Source organism: Cucurbita maxima, unplaced genomic scaffold (genome assembly GCF_002738345.1).
Source record: "Cucurbita maxima cultivar Rimu unplaced genomic scaffold, Cmax_1.0 Cma_Scf00004, whole genome shotgun sequence".
Taxonomy (NCBI): Eukaryota; Viridiplantae; Streptophyta; class Magnoliopsida; order Cucurbitales; family Cucurbitaceae; genus Cucurbita; species Cucurbita maxima.
Genome location: NW_019272020.1, coordinates 2312645 through 2339349, shown reverse-complemented (window position 1 = coordinate 2339349; position 26705 = coordinate 2312645). Strand labels below are relative to the sequence as shown.

Below are 26705 nucleotides of genomic sequence, written 5' to 3'. Positions count from 1 at the left end.
TCTCTCCTTCGTCTCGAAAACTTGGTCTCACATTTCATTGTCTTTCCTTCATGCAGAATATTCTTTATCTCACATTGTCTTCCTATGTAAACTATCAGTCAAGTTGCTTGCGCTATATATAGTTTATGTTTATGGGAAAATGGAAAGTGAATTTTAATTCCTTGTAGCGTATAACGGCAAAAACCAGTGATTCTTACTCATTGTAGTTAACCAATATGTAATTTAATTTATGATTCTTTATTTAATTCCGGCAAACTTTAATTTAAATTGATACCATTATTAATTATTAATTTTGAAGATTTAATTGACCCATTATTTTATCTAAAAAAAAAATGAATATACTTTTTGATATATTTTAGAAATTGGATAAAAACTGGCGAAGGACACGTGCACAAAAGAACTGTAGATGACAATCAAGTGAGGCTCATCTCCGGTTCTTTGCATTGTTATGGTTTAGTCTGTTTGACATTACCCGCCGTTTCTGTTGGCAGCTTCACGCTTCTTCTATAAGCTCAGTCTTCCTAACAATCTCGCCCTCCCAATCCCCACTTCAAGATTTCGCCCTCGTTTATTGAGATAGGAATCCTTCCTTAAATGGAAGAATTGCGATTACGCATCATCATCGTCTTCATACTGTTCCAGTAGCATTAGCTATGGGTTTGTGCAATTTGATTTTGCGGAGGCTGGTGTCTCTGCTGCAGCCATGGCTGCCCGAAGACTCGGACGTTCGGATGAATTTGGGGCTTACTCGCTCCACCATCGTTGCCCACAAACTCCATTTTAACGTTTCGGCTCTCAATGATCTAATTGAGGAGACCGCCATAAGCATGTCCTTCAAAGAGGTGACCATCGACCACTTGAGCGTTGTGGTCACATACTGGCCCTTCCCGGCCTTCGAGATCACAGTACATGACGTCCATGTAACGGTATCTATCAGGTTAGTCAATTGGTGTCGTTGTTTATGGGATGATCTAAATTGTCGATGCTGCTAAATTCATGGTTTCTATCGAGCGTGGGTGGTTACTTCGTATTTACTCTGTGGGGAATTTAACAGGGAGGAGATTTCGAGAGGTAAACGGGAATCCAATATCTTTTCTGAAACTTTGAGCAAGAATCTATCTGCTATCGATCCGGAGGTGATGCCATATTCTTTTTCCATTTTCGGACAAATTTAGACATTGAATTGTGATGCAAATTTCGTTTTACGTAGTGTGGATACTGACTTTTTGCTCCTTACAAGCTTAGTTTTGACACATCGTCGATCTTAGTCTTCACTTTAACTAAAACATGTTTAATGGTGAAGAGTATTCTTTGCTTCATTTGGTTGCTTATTTGTTACGAGTTTCTATATAGCTTAAGAAGTTTGGATTTTGTGTCATTCAATTTCTATCAAGTTGGGAATAACTTTAGAAGAAATATTGGCGTACGGGCGGGCGAGGTATCCGGTTGAGTTGCTAAAACCAGTTGTTTGATATCCAATCTATTTTCACTTTTATCTTCTTGGGAACAAGGGATTCTATGACTACTCTAAATTTTTTTTTTGATTGGCCTGTTTCTGAAAATGATTGATAAAAAAAGAAACGTGGATTGAATTTATCCTTTTAATGTAATCTTTACAAATTCAGTATTTCAAGGTTCTGAAAACGTGGATTGAGGTTTTCTGGAAATTTGAACTCTGCATTCTTTTTATCATGAAATGTAATACTCTTTTTGTTCTCTCACTTTATCATTTTTCAAATTTTGGATTCGGCCAAATGCGAAATGTGAATGCTATTTTCATACTTTTCAAAATTGCCGAGGAGTAAAGTTTTCTTAGTTCCTCAATTCAAGACTGTTTTCAAGTTGTGCTATCAAAAATATATTTAAATTTGATCCTCCTTTCTGTTGTATCCCTTTTTCTTGATTACTATTTTTTTACTCACGAACCATCATCTTGAATTTCAAATAGTTTTCTCTTCCATTACTTTTGTTGACCAGAAAAAGTTGTTTACCACTTGAGCCTAGTGCCTCATCCTAGCTATCAGTTCTGAGGTTATTGAATGTGTTTCAGGGTGTTACTTTGCATGATATCATGAAGAGTTTTCTGGACCCACCACCAAGATATCGGTTGAAAATAGCTTCTAGAAATCTACTACTCAAACGTGGTTGTCTACAGATGTATAATATTAACTTGGTACTGGAGTTCCCAATCTTTAACAATGTCTTTGAATGTTCGTTGAGCATAAAGCGCCTAAGTGCCAAATCTGAAAACAGAAATAATGGATGTCTTTATGAGTTCATACATGCAATGTTTAAACCAATAGCACATAGCTGCCTTATCATCACTGGCAATGATCTTGAGATTGTGTTGAAGAGGGAAGCTCAGATTAGTAGAATCTTGAATTTAGAAGTAATATTCAGTTGCTGCAAATTGTATGATCTACAGCTTGTTGACGTGAATCTTAGAATTCCAGAATTAGGTCTTTCAGTTTATCCAGTTGCGGTTTCAATATATTCAGTATTAAATGGAATGTCATCAAAAGAATACAAGTTTGCTCGAAATGGTAGGCAACTATGGAAACTAGCTGCTCGAAGAATTAGCCACATTACTTCATCACCAGGCGTGTCATTACATCATCTTGTCACTATTGTCATGCTGTGGATACAGTATATCAATGCCTATGAACTTTTACTACTATTAACTGGATATCCTGTGGACAATTTGATGAAAAAATTCACTGATAAGATTTCTTGGGACAGAAAACTCTACATTTCTTTCAAGAAACATTGGATGTCAATCCTGGATATTGAGGAGAAGTTACCAATTGAATTCATTGCACAGGCACGGAAAATAGCACGATATAGAGCCATCAAGAATGTTATATGTGTAGAAGAGAAAAAGGAAACATTTAGCTTCTTCCAGTTAAAATTATTTCGTCAGATCTTTTCAATGCTTTTATGCATTTGGAAAATGGTTTGCAGTATATTTTGTTTCATAGATGGATACATAGTTAGAATCTTGACTCGACCACAGAAAATTGATGGATGTTTAGAAATTGTATCCCAAAATTCAAATTCACAGTTTTGCTTTATGTTGAATATTGGAGAACTGTTAGTGTCTATTTATCCCACGCATGAAATTCAACCTCCGACAATTGAAAACCTCAAATCGAAGTTTGGGATCCCATCCTCCTCCTTAATTTCTTTCCATTTTTCCTTTGATGCACTCTTAGCCATGTACATGGCAGACCTTTGTGAACAGTCTTTGCTCATATCCTGTGATCAATTCAATGTTACTTCCTTACCTTCTGTGGAGGCTTCTGTTAGTAGTGTCCGTTCCAGTGATCTGCTAGGGGAGTATGACATAAAAACAGCAAATAATCTTAAATCTATTATTTGGGGTGAACCTACTCGGATCTTTCTTCCTTCTGATGGTCGTGAAACAGATATTGCTGACCTTGGTGAAGTTGATTGCAATCCGTTCATAGTGAAATATTTGGAGGGGATGTGGTTGAGATGGAATTCTGTATGCATGAATCTTGAAGAAAGTGGGATCAAGTTTTCAGATAATCCTTGGTTTCTTTGTGAAATCAATAGCTCATTGACAGAATCAGTGCTTGAGAACTCAAATAATTCATTATGGAAATGCAATTTGGCTCTAGGTAAGCTGAATTTAGCTTTGGGATATTCATCTCTATTATCAGCATCTTTGCTCCTTCAATTGATGCAACAACGTGCTTATTGTTGGACTGAGGATGAGCAAAGGCCTGAAGTTTCTTTGCATGCACCAACAGTTACTGCAGATGATAGAGTAGTCTGTGTGAATAATAAGTATGAGAACTGTGCTAGTCAATTGATGACTCCATTGCTGAAGAAGCTACCACTAAAACACATTCAAGTTGCAATGCACGTAGGTGGATCTCACATCCAAATGGCACTTGAAAAGGACTTCAATGATGACTACGTAATCTCAAGTGAGAGAGCTCAAAAGGGTGATTCACTCGTTGCACTTGATATACATGAAGTTGAAATTGCTGTTTGCCCGGCTTCCAATTCTGATTGGATATTTCTAATGGAGGAGTCCTCTGAAGCTGATGATAAAGAAGTGGAATATCTCTCTTTGAAAGAACCTCGTATTTCAACAATTGGTGACGAAAAGTATGCATCTCAAGGATTGGTTTCCTTCTGGTTCTACCTACAAGCTAAAGGGTTAAAAGCATATATAGTAAATTCGGACGAGAAACAACAGAACCAAATATTCATTTTTAATCCAATGCTGATCTTATCACCAGTTGTCAGGTATGGCTATTTTCTTAATACTTTCCTATATAAAATTGTGGCGATTCTCTCTCTATAAAGAGTATCTATTTGCTTTCTAATACCACACAGATGCAAAGTTTCATTTTTGTGAGTGTTGGTTATGCATACACCCAGACACATATAATGGTTCAACCTAATTAAGATATATCACTCCCTTATATTTGGTGAGGGTGTATAGTGTTTTTTTCTTTCTTTGAGCAAGATTTCTTGTTGATTTTCTTCAAGTCATCATATTCTACTCGTTACAAGATAGCATAATTATGTTGATGAGCAGTAAAAATGAGATGAAAACTTCTCACACGGTCTTTTTAACAAGGAAACAAAACTTCTATTCATTAATGATAGAATTGCAATATGAGAGGATATTTGATTTCTTCAATGATGGCTACTTTTCACACGACTAAAACAGAAAATAAGGGGTCGTTTGGGGTACATTCCTATTTTTGGTTTTCAAGAAACAAAAGCGTTTGATAATTGTTTCCTTTTCTTGTTTTCATTTTTAAGAAATGTTTTCAAAATTGTGTAGAAATTTTTGACTATCGAGTTTCTTGTTTCTAGTTTTTTTTTTTTTTCCAAACATAAATAGAAGTATTATTTTATCATTTATTACTCTAAAATGCATAATGAATATCCAAAAATAAATAGCACATAATTTTTTTTGGATATTTAATTTGGAAACCAATTTTCATAGAACAAGAAACAAGAAATGGTTACCAAACATGTTTCTGTTTTTTTCCCCAAATGGGTCCAATGTCCTTAAATTTTAGAAATTATTATATTTAATTTACTGTTTTCTCATAACAAAGAAAAAAAACTAAAATATCCTACAATTAAAATTACGATAGTTGATTTGCTTCATGTTAGGAATTTCTTACCATGGGTAGTTATTCATGGAATTTCTGTCAGTTTGAGGGCTGGGGATAATCTGTGTTCAACGTGAGATAAGTGGAATTACGTGACAGGCACTTAGATAGCAAATCAGTATGCAAACGTATGGTAGACAGTTTCTAATAGAAGAATGCAAGCAAGGCCTGGTGCATTCATCCTATGTACCACTGAAATGCAATGCAGTTAGGGATGCACGGTTGACATCTGATTTAACACGAAAGTTTCAAAACAAATGTTTTGCAGTCTTTTGATCTGAAAATTCTGTTATACTTTATTTTTAATGCCCGCAATCTTTTCCTGTTTCATTTAAAATATCAGTTAAATATTTTCGTATGAGCCTGCCAGTAGATTCCACCCCCACCCCCCAGGAAAAGAATAAAAAATAAAAAATAATTGGAAAGGTGCCGTCTTCATACATTTTCCCAGACATTTTATTTTATTTTTTAATAAATTAAGTTTATTGTGAATGGAATATTCGTGCAGGAAATCTGTTCACTCATTTAGTGAGGATGTCAATGCTTTCTCAATAGCTTTTGACTGTAAAACCACAGGTTTCACTGCTTTATCATATATGGAGGATTTATATCTTATCATGAAGGTAAGTGCAGTCTTTATGACTCTAAATATGGGATTTTTGTGTTGACGCCTTTATTTTTGTAGACATGACAATTACATAATCTGCAGTGTTTCTGGTATAAGGGGATTCGGATTCTATTAAGTTGATGAGCTACAACTTCATCTAGTTCTCTACATGTCAAGCATGTAATTTTGGCTGAAACATCTATTGATGTAAACTGAAGAAAAAAAAAAATCTGTAAACTGTAAGCTCATTACAGTCCTGATCTTGTGTAATTCACATTATCCTTTGGTTTTTTAATTCTTTAATATTATGCTTTGGTTGAATAAACAAAGTTTAACTCTTGTCAAATCTATTTCCTTCCGGACTCTCAAAATTCTACCTACAGATTGTTTGAAGTTTCTGAAGCAGAATTTTGCAATTTTTGTTGATTGGATTTACGTCTTTTAGTCTTCATTTTCTTATCTGAAGAGTTGTTTCTGTCAGGTTATAGGACATTTGACCGCTGCAATTTCTTATCTAGGCTCTACCAGTTGGGGCTCCCAGAAATTTATGAATCAAAATATCATTCTCAAGAAGCCCATGCCAAAGTTTGTACATGTGAAAGAAGCTTCAATAAGTTGTCGTAATAGTTCTATGATTCACGGGACCTTTATAATCAAGCGGATGGATGTCATTCTTCATAATTCTCGGACGAGTGACACTTTCAACAGTTATAAGATCTTTTCAAATAGCCAGAAAATGGTAGAGATGAATTCCCCTGATTGTGGAATTTGGATTTCTGTTGATCAGGGAAGAGTCAAGGTAACATGTGAAGAGGATAAAGTTGATATTCTTACTGATATCTCTAATATCAATTCAGTTATATTTAGGTATCGCGAAAGTGATACAGACGAATCTGTATTCAAATCTCTGCGGACACAATTACTTAATTGCCATGTGTACTTCTATCATCAGATTTCTCTTTCTCATTTCATGCTTGCCACATTTTTGAGTTCACATAATGGCTCATCTTCAGAAGGGTTGAGGAATATTCGCAACAGTTATATTTCTAGAAATAATGAATTGAACGTGGAGGATTCTGACATGGCAGTTAATTCTGGGGGGTCAGGTGAACAGTCTGGCTTTGTTCAGGCTCTGGACATTTTTTCCACTTCACCATGTTCAAATTTTCAGTTGCTTGTAAACATTGAAATTGGTAGGATTCTCGTAACGAGGTGCTCAGTGTATGACATCTTAGTTGGAGCACATCAACTGAGTAAAATTTCGTCATCTCTCTCTATTGGGGGAGATTTTCAGACCATCTTTTGGAAGATTCAGGTGATTGTTCTATGCAGCATAAAGAGTCTAACTTCCCCTTCCTTTTAGTTGCGTCTTTGAGTTGTTTGGATTCATACAGTTATTTTTGTCATTTCCAGTTGAATTTACTCAACTGTGGTTAGTTTTGGTAACAAACATCATCCCTTTTATGGTAATAACATTATTGACGAGAGGTACAATGTCTGTTGAAAAAAAGGACAGGTACTCTGTCTTATGGGAGTCTAATAAAATACGGAAGATGCTGTTACTGATTATACAAATGTTTGTTCTCTTTCCAAACTTTTTTCTGGCTTTCCTTTGCAGGATATTTGTATGAATTAGGAGGCCTTTATAACTCCCTTCTAATTGTTTGTCTTTTTTGGTTCTTTTTCTGTTTTGCCCGCTGGGATTTGTATCTGTATCTTTTTTTTTCATCAGTTCAATGAAAATTTTGTTTATTGTCCAGAAATGGAAGGATGCTTTGATATACCACAAGTAGGTTTCCGAACTGTCAAATAATTTATCAAGAAAGCAATGAATAAGTACTACTGTGCTGTTGCATCTTGAAAATTACCCATTTCAAACAATTGCCTTCTAATTTGGTTCAAACATTGTGCTAATTGACAGGGCGGTCTTCTTTTCCTGGAACCATTGGCTTTGGCATTCTTTATCAATTGTTTCGATAAATACTGTCATGCCATAGGGAGTCTTTTGTCTGTGTTGCAATTTCCTGATCATCAAGATAAGAAGGCTCAAGAAATGATGGAAATTACGAGATTGGAGGAAAGTGCTACTGAAAATGTTGTTGACGAGACTACCGAATCTTTTTTAAGAGTCAAAGGAAAACTTCTGGAAGTTTTTATCCTCAATGTCTCTAACATTCCCCTTATTCTTGTCGTCAAACATGAATCTGGTATATCATGTTCTCTTGGGTTCTATTTTAATAATATCTGTATCCCTACTTCAATATTGGCCCTTTTCTGCAGGTCTGATTTGGGAATTTGTGATTGAAGTTGATGCCAATTTAAAATTTCAATTGGCTGATAATAGGAAAGAATTTGAAATTAATCTTTCTCACTTGTCAATTCTCTCCCAACAAGTTGAGGAGACCCTACCAAACAACATTCAAATCCCTCATTTTTCTTCCAATTTGTCTTCCCACCTTGTAGCTGGAGAACTTGCTGCAAGTACTCAACATACGAAGGGAGTTCAGACAGATAATGATGCAAGTAGTTCGAAACATCCGGTTTCTCATAAAAAAAATTCTGGAAATAGTCATGTCACTGAGCCGTCTTGTTTTAGCTGTCAGCATTATTTATTGAAGAACTTAGTCGCTTACTTGTCAATTGAGGAGACGTGTAGTGATCAAATAGGCTTATTAAGTAAAGGTTGGGCTGGCAAAGGCTCTTTGTCAGGGTTGGATCTCACCTTGTCCCATTCTGAAATACAGGTGAGTCCTACATTTCTTAAAGAAGCTTTGCCAACACCTTTTTTTCTCTTTACTGCTAAAGCCACCACGTTGTAGTTTTAGGCATCTACTTGGGTCCATTTTTTATTTCTCTTTTGCTTCATTATATAATTTAATTATGTATACTTTTTTTTATTGCCTCAGATGATCTTGTTAACTGTTTCATCATTTTCTGGACCGTATGACAAGGAAAAGACAAAGGAGCATCAAAGGCAGTGGTCCGGTAATCAGGAAGTTGATGCTAATACCACAGATACATTTGCCACTCATGTGGTAGCTCTCGTTCCTGATGGTATTTTATCATTTGAAGGTTTCTTACTGACAATGTACAATTTGTTTGTTATCTTGAGCTAATTATTTCCATGAACTATAAAGGAGCGATTGTTTCAATCCAAGATGTCCATCAGCACATGTACATCAGTGTAGAAGGTAGTGACGAGTACAACTTGGCTGGTGTATTGCACTATTCTCTTGTGGGAGACCGGGCATTATTCAGGGTAATTCTGTGCATCTATTTGCTTCATCAATCTTGGCAAGCCTTTTCTTTTCTTCGTTTTTAAGATTAGAACTACATCCCTTTTACTTAACCTTCTTTTTACTTGATGCTAGTTATCGCGTATAGTTTTCATTAAGCCATGTCCTTATACAACGTCTATAAGATGTTCTAGTCTAGGATGAGAGCTCTTGGGATTTAGTGCCTAGCTATTAGCTAACATGACTGTTGAAATGGTTGGACCATCTTTTTCAGAAAGGTAAGAGTTTTCTTTCTCGTGAAAAATATGCTTCTTACAGTAGTACTAACTTTATTACTTCTTTATTTTCATTGAATAGCTCATTTCGCTGATTAAGTAGCATCGTAAGAAATTGTTTCCTCCAAGTGGATGAAATATAAAAGAAACATTAATGTAAGACCTGTAACTCAATATTGAGAGTATACTCTGTATTTTATAAACTAAAAGTCATGTGTTTCTCTCTCTCTCTCTCTCGACCTATCTATATATATAAGAATATAAAATTACAATAAAAGACAACATATTGGTGCTTTTGGAGAAATTAGTTTTCTTATTCAACAATTATAATACAAGAGAAAATTCAACCAAGGAAAACTAATTGTAAAAGGAAAGGAAATTAAATAATAATTAAAAGATTAAAGAACTAATATGTAGTGTAAACATAATTATACTATATACTAAACTCTCTTCAAGCTGGGTTGTATTCAAGCCAAGTTTGGAGTCGAATTCATCAATGATTGTCTTGGTAATGCTTAGGTGAGAATATCAACAATCAGATGGCGAGATGGAATGTAGTTTAGTTTCACTATACTACATTAACCTTCTCAAATATAAAATGATAATTTATCTTTATATGCTTCACCCCATCATGATTCATGAGATTCTTTGCTATGTTAACTCCGAGTTTCTATCCTTAGTGCTGGTAAAAGCTTATGAAGCGACATTCCTTCACAAATTTTCAGAGCTAAGCTCAATATTCAGCTTGTACACAGATTCTTGCTACAACTACTAGCTTTTTACTTTTCCAAGTGGTTAAGTTGCCCCAAACACAAGAGCAACATCCAAATGTGGATCTCTGACCTGTTAATTCTCTAGTCCAACTAGCATCGGTATACATATCTACTATTATGTTAACTTTTTAAGTATTAACTCGTGACCTAGAGTGTCTTTCTTGTATCTTAAGCAGTTTAAAAGAGCTTCTTAAAGTGTGGAACGAATCCACTTTTGGGTGTGTCACAATGGCTTAAATTAGTTTGCTGAATAATCTTGAGGAAACGGGAGAAGGCTTTTCTATTCAAAGAGCTCAACAAAGTAGCCTCAAATCCCAATTGCTCTCCATTGCTGCAAAAGAGGAAGTTCTTTGGAGACAAAAATATAAGTTGATTTGACTCAACGAGGGTGACTCAAATACCTGTTTTTATTTCATAGGATGATGGCCACTAAAATAAGGAAAAATTCCATTCTTGAAATCGATTCACTTGAGGGGGCCAGTATTCTTACAAAGGAAGATATTGAATCAGACTTCCATTTATTTGAAGCACTCTACATAATACAAACAAGCCTCCTGGTTTTTCCATCGCTAGTTTGGAATACTATCTTGGCACAATAATCCCTAGTTCTGAAGTTCCTCTTCATTGAACAAGAAAGTTTTGGCACATCCATAAGAACGACATATTGAGGGTGTTCCATGAATTTTTCAAGAATGGACTCATAAATGCTCGTTTAAGCCTCGCCACCGGATTATACAAAATCCTTGATAGAGTCATTTCTGAATGTTTAAGATGGTCCTTCCATCTATAATTAATGAAAACCAAATGGCCTTGTGCTCGTCAGATCTCTGATGCATCATTGATTGCAAATGAACTTATAGATGAATGGAAGAGAGAAAAAAGGGGCATTGTTGTGAAGCTGGACATTGAAAAATCCTTTGACACGGTTGATTGGTCTTTCCTAGACATGGTTCTTGCGGCTAAAGGTTTCAGAACCCTATGAAGGAAGTGGATCATGGGTGTATCTCATCTCCCCTCTTTTTTTATGAGCTTTCTTATGAGTGTTGTATGAGCTTAGTGAACAGAATATCATTTGATAGTTCTCTCATAATCTTCTGTTATATGAAGGCTTAAACTGTGAGGGAAACAAGTAAAATATTTGGCATAAATGATAAATCAACGTAGGACTCATTTTTTTATGTACTTAGATTTGTGTTATATGACTTCTCTTTTCACTTGAGAGACCACAATGATATTTATTCCCTCGACTTGGAATATCACTATGCGTGCAGGTTGAATACAGAAAACAGAGGAGATGGTCCTCACCAGCATTGTGGTTCTCTTTGATATCATTGTATGCAAAGAATGCTGCAGGCAAACAATTAAGATTGAACTGTTGTCCTGGATCTGGAGTTGTAAACATATCTGGCACTGATGATAGGGATATGACACTCTGGAGAATATTTTCTTGGATGCCTGGAGGTCAAGATGATACGAGCTGGGAACCATTCAACCAGTTTGCTAAAAGAACTTTTTATCTAGTGAACAAGAACAATGACTGTGGTATTGCCTTTATTGATGGGGTTCCAAAGTTTGTCAGAAAACCTGGAAATCCGTTTAAGTTTAAAATTATCCATGACTTTCCTACAGTTCATGGTGTTGCTAATATGAACCATTATCTTACTGGGACCCCTGAAACCAGTCGTGAACAAAATTCGCACATGGATGAGAGAATATCTGAAACTGATGGGTTGCTTCCAAGAATCGATATTTCAATTTATATCTCTCTCACCATCGTTCATGACATATCTGATACGAATGAAATATTGCCTATCATTCGTGGTTGCCTCAGTAATATGAAACTGACCCTACAAATATTATCAAATAAAACCAGGGTTCTTTGCACATCCAATGCTGAATTACATTATTTTGACGCGCAAAGAAATTTATGGTGAGTATTTGTGCTGAGTGGAAGTATGCAGCTACCTTTGATGCCCATCCATTTAAAGATTTATCTTTTGGCCATTCCCCTAAATTTAGTTTTGATTCCTTCTCATAAGTATTTCTTGAATTTGTATTGCAGGCAAGGGATTCTCAACCCAGTTGACTTTTGCCTTTATTACCGTTTCAGTGCTAATAGCAGTAGAACAATTTTGCATGGGGTTCCTGTGCATATCTATTGTAGAATGGAGGAGGTATTGTCTTTTTCTTATAGGAAACAGTGGCAATCGTTAAATTTAAGCAGTTTATTGACTCTTCATTTCGCATCTCACTGATATATTTTTGTGGTATATTGGTAGTTGGACATATCCTTAAATGAGACCTCGCTGGATGTAATTCTCTTTGTTGTTGGGAAACTAGACTTGGCTGGACCGTATGCAGTGAGAAGCTCTATTATTCGTCCAAATTGTTGCAAGGTTTGCTTTTCAAGATGCTATTTGTTATGAAGAAATTTAATAAGATGATTGATGGGGTAGAACTTGCAGAAATTCTTGTTTAATGGGGAATTTACTAGATCCAATTGGAGGGAAGAAACGATACAATCATTGATAGACCAAAATTAAGTGCAAATCTACACAAATACAAAGAATAGACTGGCCTATATTTTCTTCTTTGACCAATGAATGGTAAGTTTTCTCATATGTCCGTAGCTGCATTTACATGACAGGTGGAAAACCGGTTTGGGGTCAACCTTCTCTGTCATTTCCACAACAAGCAGAGTCTGACGATAGGAAGATTTCAGTCTACTTTCATTTCTCTGAGGTACTTTAATCTGCATATATTTATACTTCTTAGCTCTTATATACTTGCACTTGAATTTTTGTTCTGACCTATTTATTTAAAATTCTGGATCTAACGTTGATTTAACATGGCATCCAAATATAAATTCATGGATTCAAATTGTTGTTTCCTCATTTTCATCGTAATAGTTTATGTATCGAACCTTGTATTATATTTGTGTCCAACCGGGGGGAAGTGTTGAAAAATATAGAAAGATTGAATTTTCCATAAGTTTTAAGTTCAAGTTTTGAGGTTTAATGGTGATTTCAAAATCGTAATGCCTGTGGGAAGGAAAAGGATGTTGGAAAGGATTTTATTAAAGAATTCAGAAAATAACAAGCAACTCAAGGCACTTAAAAAATCCTCTGGTAGCAATGGCAGGAACCAAATAGTAACAACAGCATTTCTTGTGTGTTAATATTAAACGACTGCAGTCAGCATTTTGAAAACAATTATCTACCTGTGAAAAGGGTAGTAAGAAAAAATAAAAAAAGACCCAATTATTACATTACATGTGATGCTGCATGGACGGCTAGTATGTATTTGACTTATAATAGTTCAATATATGGTTAGTTGTCAGCTACCTGTCTCGTGAGGAATCTTTTTTCCAATAATTCATGTAGATAAATAAATTATTTTGTTTGTTCATTATTGTTTGAGATAAAATTATCCCGAGGGTATTTCTGTTTGCAAGGCAACCAGGACCACCAGACCAACCTCTTGAGAGTGGATCAGTTATTTCATTTCAACTAAGTGAAACTGAAAATTTTACTACTCCTATCCATATTTGCGAGTTACAAGCTCAAACATTTGCTTGGAGAACACGTATAAAATCTGTGAAAGGTATCCTCAATTTTCTTCGTTTCCACTACTGGTAATTGACTTGTTTGCTTATTATAGTGTTTCCAGATAAATATGATATTCTGTATATTTCAAGAAGATACAATCTAGGTGTTCTTATACAAGAATTCATTACAAATAAGAAAATAAATAGAAACATAGATAACATAATTATGAAGTATTGACAATTCTCAGATTTCATAGGATGAAAGACAAAAACAAAGCTCTCCTAGCCTAATAGCTTTGGCAATATTACAAAGAAAACGATGCTTTATGGAGAAAGGCAATGGATGCGAAGTATGGTTCCTCGTCTCATAATAATAAACCTGGTATGGCCTCTGTCTACTGCCCATAAGCCTTGGAAATCCATTTTGAAGCAGCAAGCCCTCATAAGCTCATAGGTTGCAAGTTTGGCAATGATGCTTCCGCATCTTTCTTGTTTGATAGGTGGTTATTGAATGAGCCTGTGATATATTGTTTTCCCCTCATTATTTCCATATCCATATTTAAACATGCATCAGGAAAGGATACTTGGAAGACCGAAACGGGTGAAAATAAGACCTATCTGAAAGAGGTTGGTGAATGGTCTGAGTTTATGGACTGCCTATCTACCATCCTTTTGCCTTCATTACTAGATGCTTAGATTTGAAAACCGGACAGCAAGGGAGCATTCTCTACAAAACCCCTTTCGCTGGACTTGGCAAGAAAAGGAATTTCCTCTAATTTCCTCATTTATGATCTAATCTGGATGGACCATTACCTAAATAAAATTTAGTTCTTTTTTTGAGAGTTTAGTTACCGAGCCATCAATACCCAAGACAAGCGTTCCTTACATAGCTGTATCTCCTCATTGGTGCTCTCTTTGCAAGAATAGTGCCGACGCATGAAGCCATATTTTATCTTGTGCAGCTACATGAAAGCACTCCTGGAGGAAATATTTGCAGCCCTATCGCTTCTCATTGGTCAACAGTTTTTTCAAGTCTACTGTCACTCACTCTTTGGGTCATCCTTTCATTCTTTCAAATGGGAAAAGAAGACCGTCCCTTGGGTGCATTTCATCGTGAAATGGAAAGAAGACCCTTTGGATGCATTTCATCAAGGGATTTTTCTGGACTACCTAGAATGAAAGGAACCATAGAATTTTTCAAGACGTTACAATGTTATGATAGGTTTTTTGGTCATCACATGGGGTTCAACTTCTTCTCTTTTTTAACATTATAATTTTTCCAACGGGAGGTCCTGGAACTCCCTTGGATTGAAATATTTTTGTTCTTTACTACTTCACCCAATGTATTATGAGGAGAAGTAATCCACGCAGACAAATCCTCCGTTGCATGTCTTCTTTTCCAAGAACAAACTCTATTGACGTGCCAAGACCCAAAAGAAAACTCTCCAGTTGCATGCCTCCTAAAAGATGAAAGATACATTATTAAAATTGATAGGCTATAAATTAGGATGAACTGGATATGGCACCATTTACTCCACACAATAGATGAGAAAAGAATGAAAGAAATTTATGATTTTATAGATTCTGTCTGATTATTGGTTTTCCTTTCCTCAATTTTTTTCCAATTGAGGCAAATCTTTCGAGTTGCCGCTAAGGATATTCACATACACTTTTCATTTCTTTTATAGATTCAAGAACTTATCCAGGACCGCTTTTTGTGGTTGACATTTCTCAGCATCATGAGGTAATTTTTATCACTTTGTGAACAAATTGTTTTAATTGGGTTCACAGTTCTTGATTGTCCCTCTGTTTTGCAGGATGGTTTGTCAATTGTGGTTTCCCCTCTGACGAGAATACACAATGAAAGTGGTCTAACCATGGAACTTCGATTTCGACGAAAACAACCAAAAGAAGATGAATGTGCTTCTGTTTTGCTAAAACCTGGAGATGTGATTGATGATTCAATGGCAATGTTTGATGCTTTAAATTCTTCTGGTGGATCGAGAAAGGCATTAATGTCTCTAAGTGTTGGTATGTGATAAGCCTAATCTAAATATGGCCATTCTTTCTTTGTGAAATAGAGGATTGTTTTACAAGATAGTTTTTCACCATTATGCTGTCTCATTTGCTACCTCTCCCTTCTGTGTACATGTCAAAATAAAAAAAATTAAAAAAAGAAAAAAAAAATTCAACTAACTTATGGATATTTCAAGTGCACGAAATGAAAGGCCGTCTTTCACATTTGGAGGGCTCAAGAATGATCGAAATGAATTTGGGTGTAAAGTTCTAGGATTAAATTTTTAGGTTTATTGGATTTTGGAATTCCAAAAGCCAGTGATTCAAGAAGAATGTGAATTTACACTTAGTTTATTTTCTAAAGCTAACTAATTCACTATGTGCTTCATGAGTACTTGCTTCTGCCTTTTTTCCGTGTCTATTTGCAGAACATTTGGTAGGAGGAGAAAAGTATACTCATATTCTTGATTACAGAAACATTAGTGTGTTTACATATGTAAGGGACTGCTATAACTAGCTAAATTCCAGACGTAGCAAGGGCTGCTTTATTCCAATGGCACTCAACCTAGTGTATCAAGTATACTTAACCAATAAAGTTGAAAAAAAAAAAAAAAAAACTCTAGAAACCACCTGTGTTGCATGTCAATCAAATCTATTCTTTCTAGGGTATAACCAGATAATTTCGAAATTTCTAAATTACTAATGTTTAACAAAATATCATAAAATCCCCTAAACAATTCATGTTATTACATGTCCTCCAAATTTGCATGGCTTGGATAAAAACCAGCAAATAAGAGACTCCATGTTGCTCTTTTAGCTAGTGATATTTTTTGGGTTTAAAGTACCAGGCACAGCTTTCTGAACTGAAGCAGAATTTTGACAGTTCTAAATAGGAAATCTTCTTGTTGGATTTTTTCTATTCCCTCCTGATCCTGTGTGAGAGATGATGAACTAGAGTCCTTATAGCCTTAATATTCGTACCTTCATACTTTGTATTTGCTAATTGTAAGTACTTAATAGCACGAATAAAAAGGGATTTCTTCTCTCTTTTTTACCTAATTGAATAGAAGATTAAAACATGCTGGACCAGAGCTTATGTATGTGAAGCCTGTACTCGTTATTAGAAACCATCCAATTTTACATAGGTTTTAGTTAATTGTATTAGAGTGCATTACATTTTGATTCTCCCTTCATGTTATCTTGTTCTGAAATTGATGGGTTCACAACATTTCAGGAAACTTCCTTCTTTCTTTTAGACCAGTGCTGACTGATAAATTGATGAATTTTAAGAACTCAAGGTCAGTTGAGTGGTCAGATGATTTTAAAGGTGAAAAGGCAGTGCATTTGTCTGGAACTTTTGATAAGTTAAGCTACAAAGTCAGAAAGGCTTTACTGGTTGGATCGGAGAAGTACTCCTTTAGCACAGCGAGTTGTAAGCTGTTAGTTGATGATGGACGTGAAAACTACTTGCACTTTCTGATTCAGTGCATTGGTAAGGATGTCCAAATAATGCGGCCTGATGAATCTGGGCATAGGGTTGATAATAGCCGTTCATCTGATTTGCTGGTGCAAAAACAGATTTTTCTTCTTCCTACTGTACGAGTGTCCAATTCCTTGTATTCAGAGATACAAGTGCTTTTAAGTGAGACAGGTAAATTTGAAATTGGTTTTCCATTTGGATAGTTTTAAATGATTTAACTTATCATCTGATCTTATTGCAGAAACTAGTACCATAAATGAGAATTCACATATTGGAACCAGGGCAACTATATCATCCGAATCAACAGCTGATTTCTATGTGAACCCTGCGATAATTTTCTTTTCTGTTACATTAACTGCATTAAATTCAACTTGCAAATCGGTGAGTAGCGGCGATTTTGTGAAGAAGCTAATGAAGCAGAAAGGGAAAGTCCAATCCGTAGACATCGATCTTGATTTTGGTGGTGGAAAGTACTTCGCTTCCTTAAGATTGGCTCGTGGCTACAGAGGCATATTAGAGGTTATGTTAATTTCACATTTTACTCTGTCTTTAAAGAATAAAACACACGTTTCATTACTACTTGTTTAGGGATCAAGTTTGCAACACCTCTAACTCCAACTAAGAAACTGTCAACTTTATTATGCCTTATATAGGAAACCTAATGCATTTTGATCGGCAGGTGACCTAATGCACTTTGAATTGCAGGTAACCGTTTTTACACCGTATGCCCTGAAGAATGACACAAATTTGATGCTGCATTTTCTTGCTTCAAATAAGAAGACCCTTTACAGGTGCATCTTAGAATGGTTCATGAATGCTTATGCGTTTTTTTACAGCCTACGCATATCTTTGGCCTATTTTGTAACAAATGAAAGCCATGGATGTATGCAGGGATGTAGAAAAGAATGGTTTCTGTCCTCCGAATTTAGGAATAAGTTTGCCTCCACGCTGCAGTTGTTCATGGTTCTTAAAGTAAGATGAATCAACACTCGGAAATAAATGAATTTTTTTTTTCTTTCTAACTCTCTTCTTTTTTATTTCCTTGTCTCACATCAACAAAATTTAATATTCTAAATTTCGAATTTATTTATTGACATTGTCGTAACATCTTACAGGTCCAAAAAGGTGTTTGTACAGTTGTCAGAAAATGATACATCTGAATCTCTACTTGACTTGGATGCTCTATCTGGCTTCACAGAATTAAACTTGCAAACTCAAGAAGATGGTGTAGTATTTTGTATCAAACTTGGTGTTTCTTTGGGATCACTGTTGAGAAATGTGGTATTGCCGTCCCAACTTGTTACTATAGTCCCGCGATATGTGGTGATTAATGAATCAAAAGAAAATATTACTGTCCGTCAGTGTTATTTACAGGTTTGTGATTCATTCTTCAATTTTAAGCAACCTTTTCTTCAGCACTCTGGTCACTGCTGCTTTTATGTATTTAAACTTTTTATTCTCCTTTGTTGCTCTTTTTAATCCTACATGAAGAATGATGAAGGAAGCACAATCCAAGTCGACAGTAAACAGAAAGCAACACTAAAACTGCAGGATGGAATCCAGAAGCCTAGAGGATACAGTCTAATTGAAAATTTTGTGAAGAAGCATTCAAAATCTATGGACGATTCCTTAAAATTTATTCAGTTCCACCTTACTGACTCTGATTTGAGTTGGTCTGGTCCAATATGCATTGCTTCATTGGGACGATTTTACCTCAAATTCAAAAAGCAGCCCAACCAAGAAGCTTTGGAAGGCACTAGTATGATTGAATTTGCTGCAGTTCATGTGGTGGAAGAAGGTTCAACATTAAGTTTACACTTCCATAAACCACCAAATACCAACCTTCCATACAGGATTGAGAATTGTCTGCGCGATTTTTCTGTTACATTCTATCAGAAGGTTGTGCTGTTCTTCCATTTTCCTCTCTCATCAATTAGTGGATGGATATGAACTACGATGTATTTTAGTATTCTTTTCTATTAATGACACGATAATTTTACAGGATGTTGTGGAGCCGGAGGTTCTAGGATCTCTATGTAGCGCTGACTATGTCTGGGATGATCTGACTCTTCCGCATGAACTTGTAGTCCAAATTAACGGTACGTGTAAACTATTTTTTCTTTCAAGGTCCACATCTCTGTTATTTATATTTTTACCTCGGTGATATTGGTTTTGTTGCTGATTGCTATCAATGCTGTGAAGGAAAGATTGAGATTTTTTTTTTTTTTTTTTTTTTTTTTAGGGAGAACTTCNAGTTTTTTTTTTTTTTTTTTTTTTTGTTAGGGAGAACTTCCCTGCTTTCTGTGTATTTCCAATGACTTTTTAGCTAGGTTAAATTAGATTCAGAAAACGAAAATTAGACATTTGCCTCTTCTAAATAATCCTCTTGTCAGCATTTAAATCTTTAATTTTATTTGAACTTCGTGAATTGTGAGAAATTTGTATCTTGTACGAACAAAAATTAAAATCTTCCATTTTTCCTCGTGATGGATGAGTCGTATGGCCGCCTTGTAACATAATTTCAATACAGTATTAGGTTGAATACTTTGCATACACCTTAAATATGTGACATATTATTATAAGTGACAATGTGGCCTTGCTACCGTGATCCACTATAATTCAATTTCTCATTGCTCTATTCGTCCTTTCCTTTTTTAGAAAAAGAAATATTTTGGCCTCCAAAATATACATGTTTTACCTTCAAAAGAGAAAAAAAAAAAAGAAAAAAAAGCAAAAAAAATCTAAGCTCAATAGACTTTAAGAATACTCGCCAAAAATAACCTAAACAAGACCTTGGAAAATAGTTGCATGTTTCCTGGAGTGTGATTTTCTTTTTTTTTTTCCCCTAATTGTAATAGATTATTTATCCATTAAATGAAATAAAAGGTCAGAGATATATATGTTCTCTTACCGTGAAAGTGCAATACTCTGTTTCTAATATGTTAGATGTTAAATACCTTTCTTGGCTGTTTGTCTAAGATCAAGTCGTAGTATCTGTTTTTAATATGTTAGATGTTGATTGTAAGATTATGGAAGGAACTCTGTTTGAAAATTATTTGATTTTGACACTGGGTGGTAAATGGTCTCATTTTTAGAATTCAGATTATTCTCTACAAGGGATGTTTGCCACAGACAAGTTTTGTTAGCTTGACATTTTTCTGTTGAAATTACTGATAGAGAGCCTTCGTGAAATTAACTTGGATAAGTTGTGCGCATGGAAGCCTTTATATAAGTCTAGGCAACAAGGAGGCTTGGCACATCAAACAGTATCCAGCAACTTTAATGGCCGGGAGATTGTGAAGGTTGGCTACGAAATATATGCCGATGGTCCGACCAGGGTTCTACGTATTTGTGAAAAATCTGATTGTCATAAAGGAGATTCAGTGATTCCATCATCTGAAAAATTTGAACTCAGAATTTCTAATATCACAGTTCACTTACTTGAATGTTGGAGGCAGGTCAGTCTTGCTCTCTCCCTAACCCATCCCTTTCCAAGTTTTCATTTAAGAAGTTCAAATATGTTAAACCTCAAGTTTTCATTTAGAACTATTCTTCGAGCCTTACATACTGAAGTGTCACTTTGAAACTTCAAGAACCTATAAACACTGAGTTCAAACTTCAAGAACCTGTGTATTTTTCCTTAAATTAATCTGAAAGCAGAAAAAGAAATAAACCTAGTTACAACTGAAAGTATAATCATCCGTATAATTGGAATGTTTTTTATTTCCTTTGTAATTCTTTCACGTTTTATTTTTCTCTTTGTTTACTCTCTAGGGGTGTTTGTATCATTCCAGCATTAGTCTATTTTTTCATTTCATCAATGAAAAGTTTCATTTCTTGTTTTAAAAAAATAGAACGTTAGGGAGGCTGTAGATCTGGAAAGTGTCCAGCCTGATTCTTTCCCTTGTTTATTAGAAAATTGTGCTATAGTAGGACTGGAGCTGTAATTTCCAGACCCTTCTTCACCTGAAATTTCCTACCCACTGTTTATATCTAATATGTTGGTTTGTAATGTAACCTCAAACCTTTCTATCCGACTAAGTATTGTGAATATCACAGTTCATTCACGTGACCGTGGTTATGGGTACTTGTGTCGCCTAAATTGTTTTGCTTTGTTTTCCTAGTCATTCATTATGTTCTAAACTGTGAGTACATAAATATTCAACACAACTTCCTGGATTATGCATTTACAGGTCATTTTGTGGTAGGAAAATGTTTGCAGAAAATTGCTTCATTGATTTATTAGATCGACTAACAAATTTTAAATTAATTGTATTTTTGTCATGAAGTTATTGTCCGAAACCTTTTAACTTGACTATAATTATAAATTTAGGATGAATATGGGAGTGAGCCATCAGCATTTAGGCCACTTGTAGCTGCTAGACTCAGGGACATTAGTTTGGACTCGGTGTTCACAGAGCAGCAGAAATATAACCAGGTTACTATTCAGGTACTGGTTTCCATTAACCTGATGTTATGCTGGTAGTAACTAAATCATTCTGTAACCACCCATTTATTCTAACAATTTTGTTACGATCAAGTGCTAATTCATTCATAATTGCTGCAGTCATTGAGATTGGAGGAAAAGAGAGTAGGAGCTACTTTTGCTGCCATGCTTCGTAGGCATCAACTTGATTACAGTGACTCAAATGACTGTGATCTCAAAATTGTCTGCGTCCTGAACTCGACCAGCTTTCATGTCAAGCAAGTGAAATATTTTTCTATTGTTCTGCAGGTAATATCAAGCATTATAACATTGGCCATACACCCACAGGCCATTTGTAGACCTCATATGATAAACGATTGTTTGCTTCACAGGGAACTAAGAATTATGAATAAGGTTGATTAGAAAGAAAAAAAGAAGAAGAAGAAGGCCTATGTAGGGATTCCTGAAAGTATCATTTACAGCCTCGGAGTCTCAACTATTGCCATGACGCTCATACTTAACTCATAGCGGTCATGTTTCATAAAGCTTTAGGTTCTAAACATAGACTCCACAACCACTTGTTCGAGAGAGTAAGATTCTTCCAAGAGAGCTTTACAATCTCCAAACTGTCATCCTCTCTACTCAAGCAATCAAGTTCCACTTAACTAAATGAGAACCACTTTCTTCCCCACCACTTCCTGCACAAAGTGGTTCATGATTTTCTCGAACATGGCCTTAATAAAGAACTTTGAAAATGGATAGGTAAAGTCCCTACTTAGAACTATTTGAATCAAGGTAACATCCCAAAAACAAGAACACTTCGAGACTGTGATCCAAAGAGAGGCTTAGGAGGAGGATCATTACCAAGGCAATAACCTTGCACCATTATTAGTCATGACAACCTACGAGATTCTTCAACTCTCTAACTTCCTGCTTTCTAGTGCTTGCACACTTATTAAATGACCTCACTCATCTATATCTATATCTATGTAAGGACAACGATTCACCAGAACTCTCTAGGATTGGACTAGACCAATCCTCTATCGAATGCTCAGGGAACCACACACCCTTGGGACCTCTAACAAGCTTGAAGAACCTACTGCATTACAGTTTTTTGACATTGAGGCTTGAGAACTCACCTAAAAGGCCCAAACCAGTGGTTGTAGAACCATGAGCAATTGATAAACTAAATACTAACTAAGAATGTATTACAACCATTGCATGGTATGTCCAAGGTTCAAAACTGGACAAAGTAGGGAGGGACACACGTGCAACACGCTAACAGGAATATCCGATTGTAAGGAAAAAATAAAGAACAAGAGCAAGGATATTGTCGAAGGAGAACTGGGATGGGGGATGATTTCTTGGTAGTGGTACTTGGATTACTCCATTTTCCCCATATATTCTTGATTCTTATGGGTGAGTAGTCAACACATGGACTCTCTCCTCCATATTCGAATCTAGCCTCCAACCTCCAACCTCCAACCTCCAGCCTTCATCTATCTAGAACCTGCTCTTAAGTCGAGTGTTATCTTCTATCTCGATTTTAATGATCAGTTTTCTTATTTCTGAATCATGGATTCAAGAAGTTGTATTTTTTAGACAATGTCATTGATGGAATTCATTCGTATGAATAGTTTAGCTAGGTTATAACCTCATTAAATTACAATAAACCTGAAAATCATAATCTACTTATTAACTTCAATTTATTTTTTAGACCATCCTCACCTGCTCATAAATATCAGTAACTATTGAAGTCCAACACATGAATAAAGACATAGAATTACATGAATTTAAATTTAATACCATATATTCTAATATCATGTTTCATTTGTTCCAAATTTTAAAATTGTATGTTATCATATTATGGTTAGCCTCATTATATAACTTAGTCTTAGCATAGCTTTTTTTGCATTACTTAATTATTCCACTTAGATTTTGTTAGTGCTTACGTTCACAGCCAATTGATTTGAACCTTGATGAGGAAACCTTGATGAGGATTGCTCCATTCGGGAGAACATCTCTTAGCAGCTCAAAAACTGGGAGCCAGCAATACTATTTTGACCATTTTGAGATCCACCCGATAAAGGTCTGGCTTTACGTTCGCTCTAGCTTGCGTAATGTTGATATTTAACTGAAGGCTGATTATAATTTTATTTTATTTATTTTTATAGATTTTTGCAAATTTCCTTCCTGAGGAATCATATTCAAGTTATAGTTCTACACAGGAAACTCTGAGGACCTTACTACATAGCGTAGTAAAGGTGTGTGACTTGAACAGTCTTATGCACTTAGATTTCTCTTGCTCACTTGAACAGTCTTGAGTTTAACATCTGTAGCATTTTCTACTTTTACATGCAGGCATGCTTTTGTTGATTTTTTCCCTTCTTTATATTTTGTAGATCCCTGCGATGAAAAATGTAGTTGTTGAGCTCAATGGTGTTCTAGTTACTCATGCTTTGATCACAATGCGCGAATTATTTCTTAGATGTGCTCAACATTATTCATGGTAAAACATCATTCTATTATATCTTATGTTTTACACGCTGGATAAATCAACGTCACATTTTAATGATCCAGGTATGCCATTAGGGCCATCTATATTGCAAAAGGAAGTTCATTGCTCCCTCCAGATTTTATTTCCATCTTTGATGATTTGTCTTCATCTTCCTTAGATGTCTTCTTTGATCCCTCTCGTGGGTTTATGGGTTTTCCAGGTAAAGCAAATAGTTAATTTCCGAATTCAAATTGAACCTACTATTTTTTAATATTTTCAATTGTCAGTTGCATTCATGACCGAAGATGATTCTATCAACTGTTTCAAAGTTTATGTTTTGATAATGTTCAATTGCTGCTTGGCCATTGAGTGCAGGGACTTTTAAGTTTATCAAGAAATGTATTGGTGTGAAAAGGGGGTCAGGTACCAAACGCTATTTTGGAGATTTAGGGAAAACTGTAAGTCTGATAGTCTTTGCATACATGTTGATGTCATGGCAATGGTAAAGCCTGAGAAGTTTAAAACTGATTTACAGTTGAGGACAGCAGGGTCAAATGTTATGTTTGCTGCTATAACTGAGATTTCAGACTCTGTTCTCAAGGGAGCAGAAGCAAGTGGTTTTAGTGGAATGGTAGATAACCTCTCTATCCAATTACATGTGTTGTGCCTTTTTTTCTCTGGCTATTTTCTCCTAACCTGAAATAAAATACCAGAAATTAAGACTTGGGTTGTTCCTGCAATTTTGAAGGTGAGCGGATTTCACCAAGGAATACTCAAGATAGCCATGGAGCCATCTTTACTTGGGAGTGCTTTGATGCAAGGTGGCCCAGATAGAAAGATCAAACTTGATCGAAGCCCAGGAGCTGATGAGGTAATGTGTGTGGTGTACTGGGAAACATTGTATTCCTTGCTTGTGATCAATATAGATAACTTCAAGTGGGTCAAGCATCCCTATCTCTGGTCGGGCACCTAAAGGAAGTGGGTCATGCACTTCCTTCTCTGTCCCACTGATCACTTGATCTACTGTCTTGCTGAATTGACAAGGCAAAAGGTCTGGAAATTTTAGCTTAAGGCATCCTCAATCTGACCAATGATCATGCCAAACGAAAGCTAGTACCATCACCTGTTTTGATGGTTGTGAGGCTGGATGTTCTTGAACTTGACAATGCTGAACCTTGGGCCCTTATTGGGATGGTTAACTTCATAACCCGCTCCATTCAGTCTCCTTCATCAGTTACAACTCCTTCACACTAATCCTTCTTCCTCCATTTTGGCTCCCGGGTTTGTTAGCCTTGATTTTCCTTTCCAATGATTGGAATCAGAGTTCAAAGAGCCACTAATCTATTGTTTTTTCAACACACAATATGTCATGGGAGATGCCAGAGATTTTTACTGTAGTTGCATGATGATCTCTTTTTTGGATTGGTGCAGTTATATATTGAAGGCTACCTGCAAGCTACGCTGGATACAATATACAGACAAGAATATCTTAGAGTTAGAGTCATTGACAATCAGGTATGTCGTAGTGGTATATTGGAGATGATCAAGAACTTCTTTCTTTATATATTATATGACTAAGGAAACATTCACTAGAGAATTTCTGCACAGAACTGCAAGTTCTTTTGATGCACTATAATCTTGATTGTACATATGTGGCCTAGACACTATATTATGAAATCATGCCAAACTGAGATATTTTATGAGCTGATTACCATTTTCATTTTTCCGACTGTTCATGCTTTTGATTTGACAGCCCTCATAAGTAAGCTTCAGAACTCAAATGTATGCTTTCAGGTATGCCTTAAAAATCTTCCCCCAAACACGCCTCTGATAAATGAGATCGTGGAACATGTGAAAGGATTTCTTGTTAGCAAAGGATTGTTAAAGGGAGATCCAGCAATGGGTACTCGTCCTTTTCCCCATCTTCAACGCGATAGTGTAAGCTTATCACTCTGTCCACTTTCTTGTCTATTTCATTTTCTAGCTTTGTTTTTCTGCTTCTGAAACTGGTAAATGGGTGTTCAAATCTATGACTAAATCTTCATGGTAGAGTTTAAGCTATATGCCTGTTATAATTTTGATGAGAAAATCTTCAAGACCTGTTACTGGATTTTTTTTTTATCGAATCATTTTGTTTAATTTTTATATCATTTGAACTGCTGACATATGGAGTTCACACAGTACACAACCCAGTTGCTGACCAATGTTTTGTGCACACCTTCATTCAGGAATGGAAGATTGGGCCGACAGTGCGAACGCTGTGTGAGCACCTCTTTGTAAGTTTTGCAATCCGTATGCTGAGAAAAGGTGTGAAACAGATTGTGGTCAGGATTCCTAAGAACAAAGAATCGAACTCTGATGGTCAAGAATCCAATCTTTCCTTAGTTCCGACTGGCAAGGGACGCAAAGGTAAGTTCATCTGGACTATGGGAATTGGCAAGTTTATGCTGTCTGGTATGTTAGCATATATTGATGGCCGGCTGTGCCGTAATATCCCTCATCCTATTGCCCGGCGGATTGTAAGCGGCTTTCTCTTGACTCTCCTTGACAGTAATGACAAGGAATAATTTTGTTGTCTGTTCTATATTCTTTTGTCATGTAGAAGCGCCAAACAGGCCATCTGCTGCGTAATGGTAAATATATTGAGCAAGCTTATTTGCAAAGGATATATTATTAGAAGTTGGTA

At 35.8% G+C, this 26705-nt stretch overlaps 1 protein-coding gene across 2 annotated transcripts; it reads left to right on the top strand.

The window, feature by feature from the left end:
* Positions 1–435: 435 nt before the first annotated feature.
* Positions 436–26705, top strand: LOC111477741. Of its 2 annotated transcripts, XM_023121623.1 has the most exons (36): positions 441–937; positions 1055–1136; positions 2051–4278; positions 5671–5785; positions 6251–7084; positions 7691–7976; positions 8050–8513; positions 8676–8823; positions 8907–9028; positions 11325–11983; positions 12116–12227; positions 12333–12449; positions 12701–12795; positions 13508–13656; positions 15289–15344; positions 15418–15631; positions 16851–17267; positions 17338–17615; positions 17802–17887; positions 17988–18068; positions 18212–18470; positions 18588–18995; positions 19099–19195; positions 20274–20554; positions 21430–21546; positions 21664–21831; positions 23483–23611; positions 23697–23786; positions 23925–24031; positions 24103–24239; positions 24395–24477; positions 24555–24650; positions 24768–24890; positions 25451–25534; positions 25814–25957; positions 26248–26705. In XM_023121623.1, exons 1-36 carry the CDS (start codon positions 654–656, stop codon positions 26584–26586), a joined length of 9489 nt encoding a protein of 3162 aa, XP_022977391.1. In that variant the 5' UTR covers positions 441–653; the 3' UTR covers positions 26587–26705. The 2 variants fall into 2 exon arrangements, with proteins under 2 accessions (XP_022977392.1, XP_022977391.1); XM_023121624.1 differs by lacking the exons at positions 21430–21546; positions 21664–21831; positions 23483–23611; ... (7 more) ...; positions 25814–25957; positions 26248–26705 and having other exon boundaries at positions 436–937; positions 20318–20460.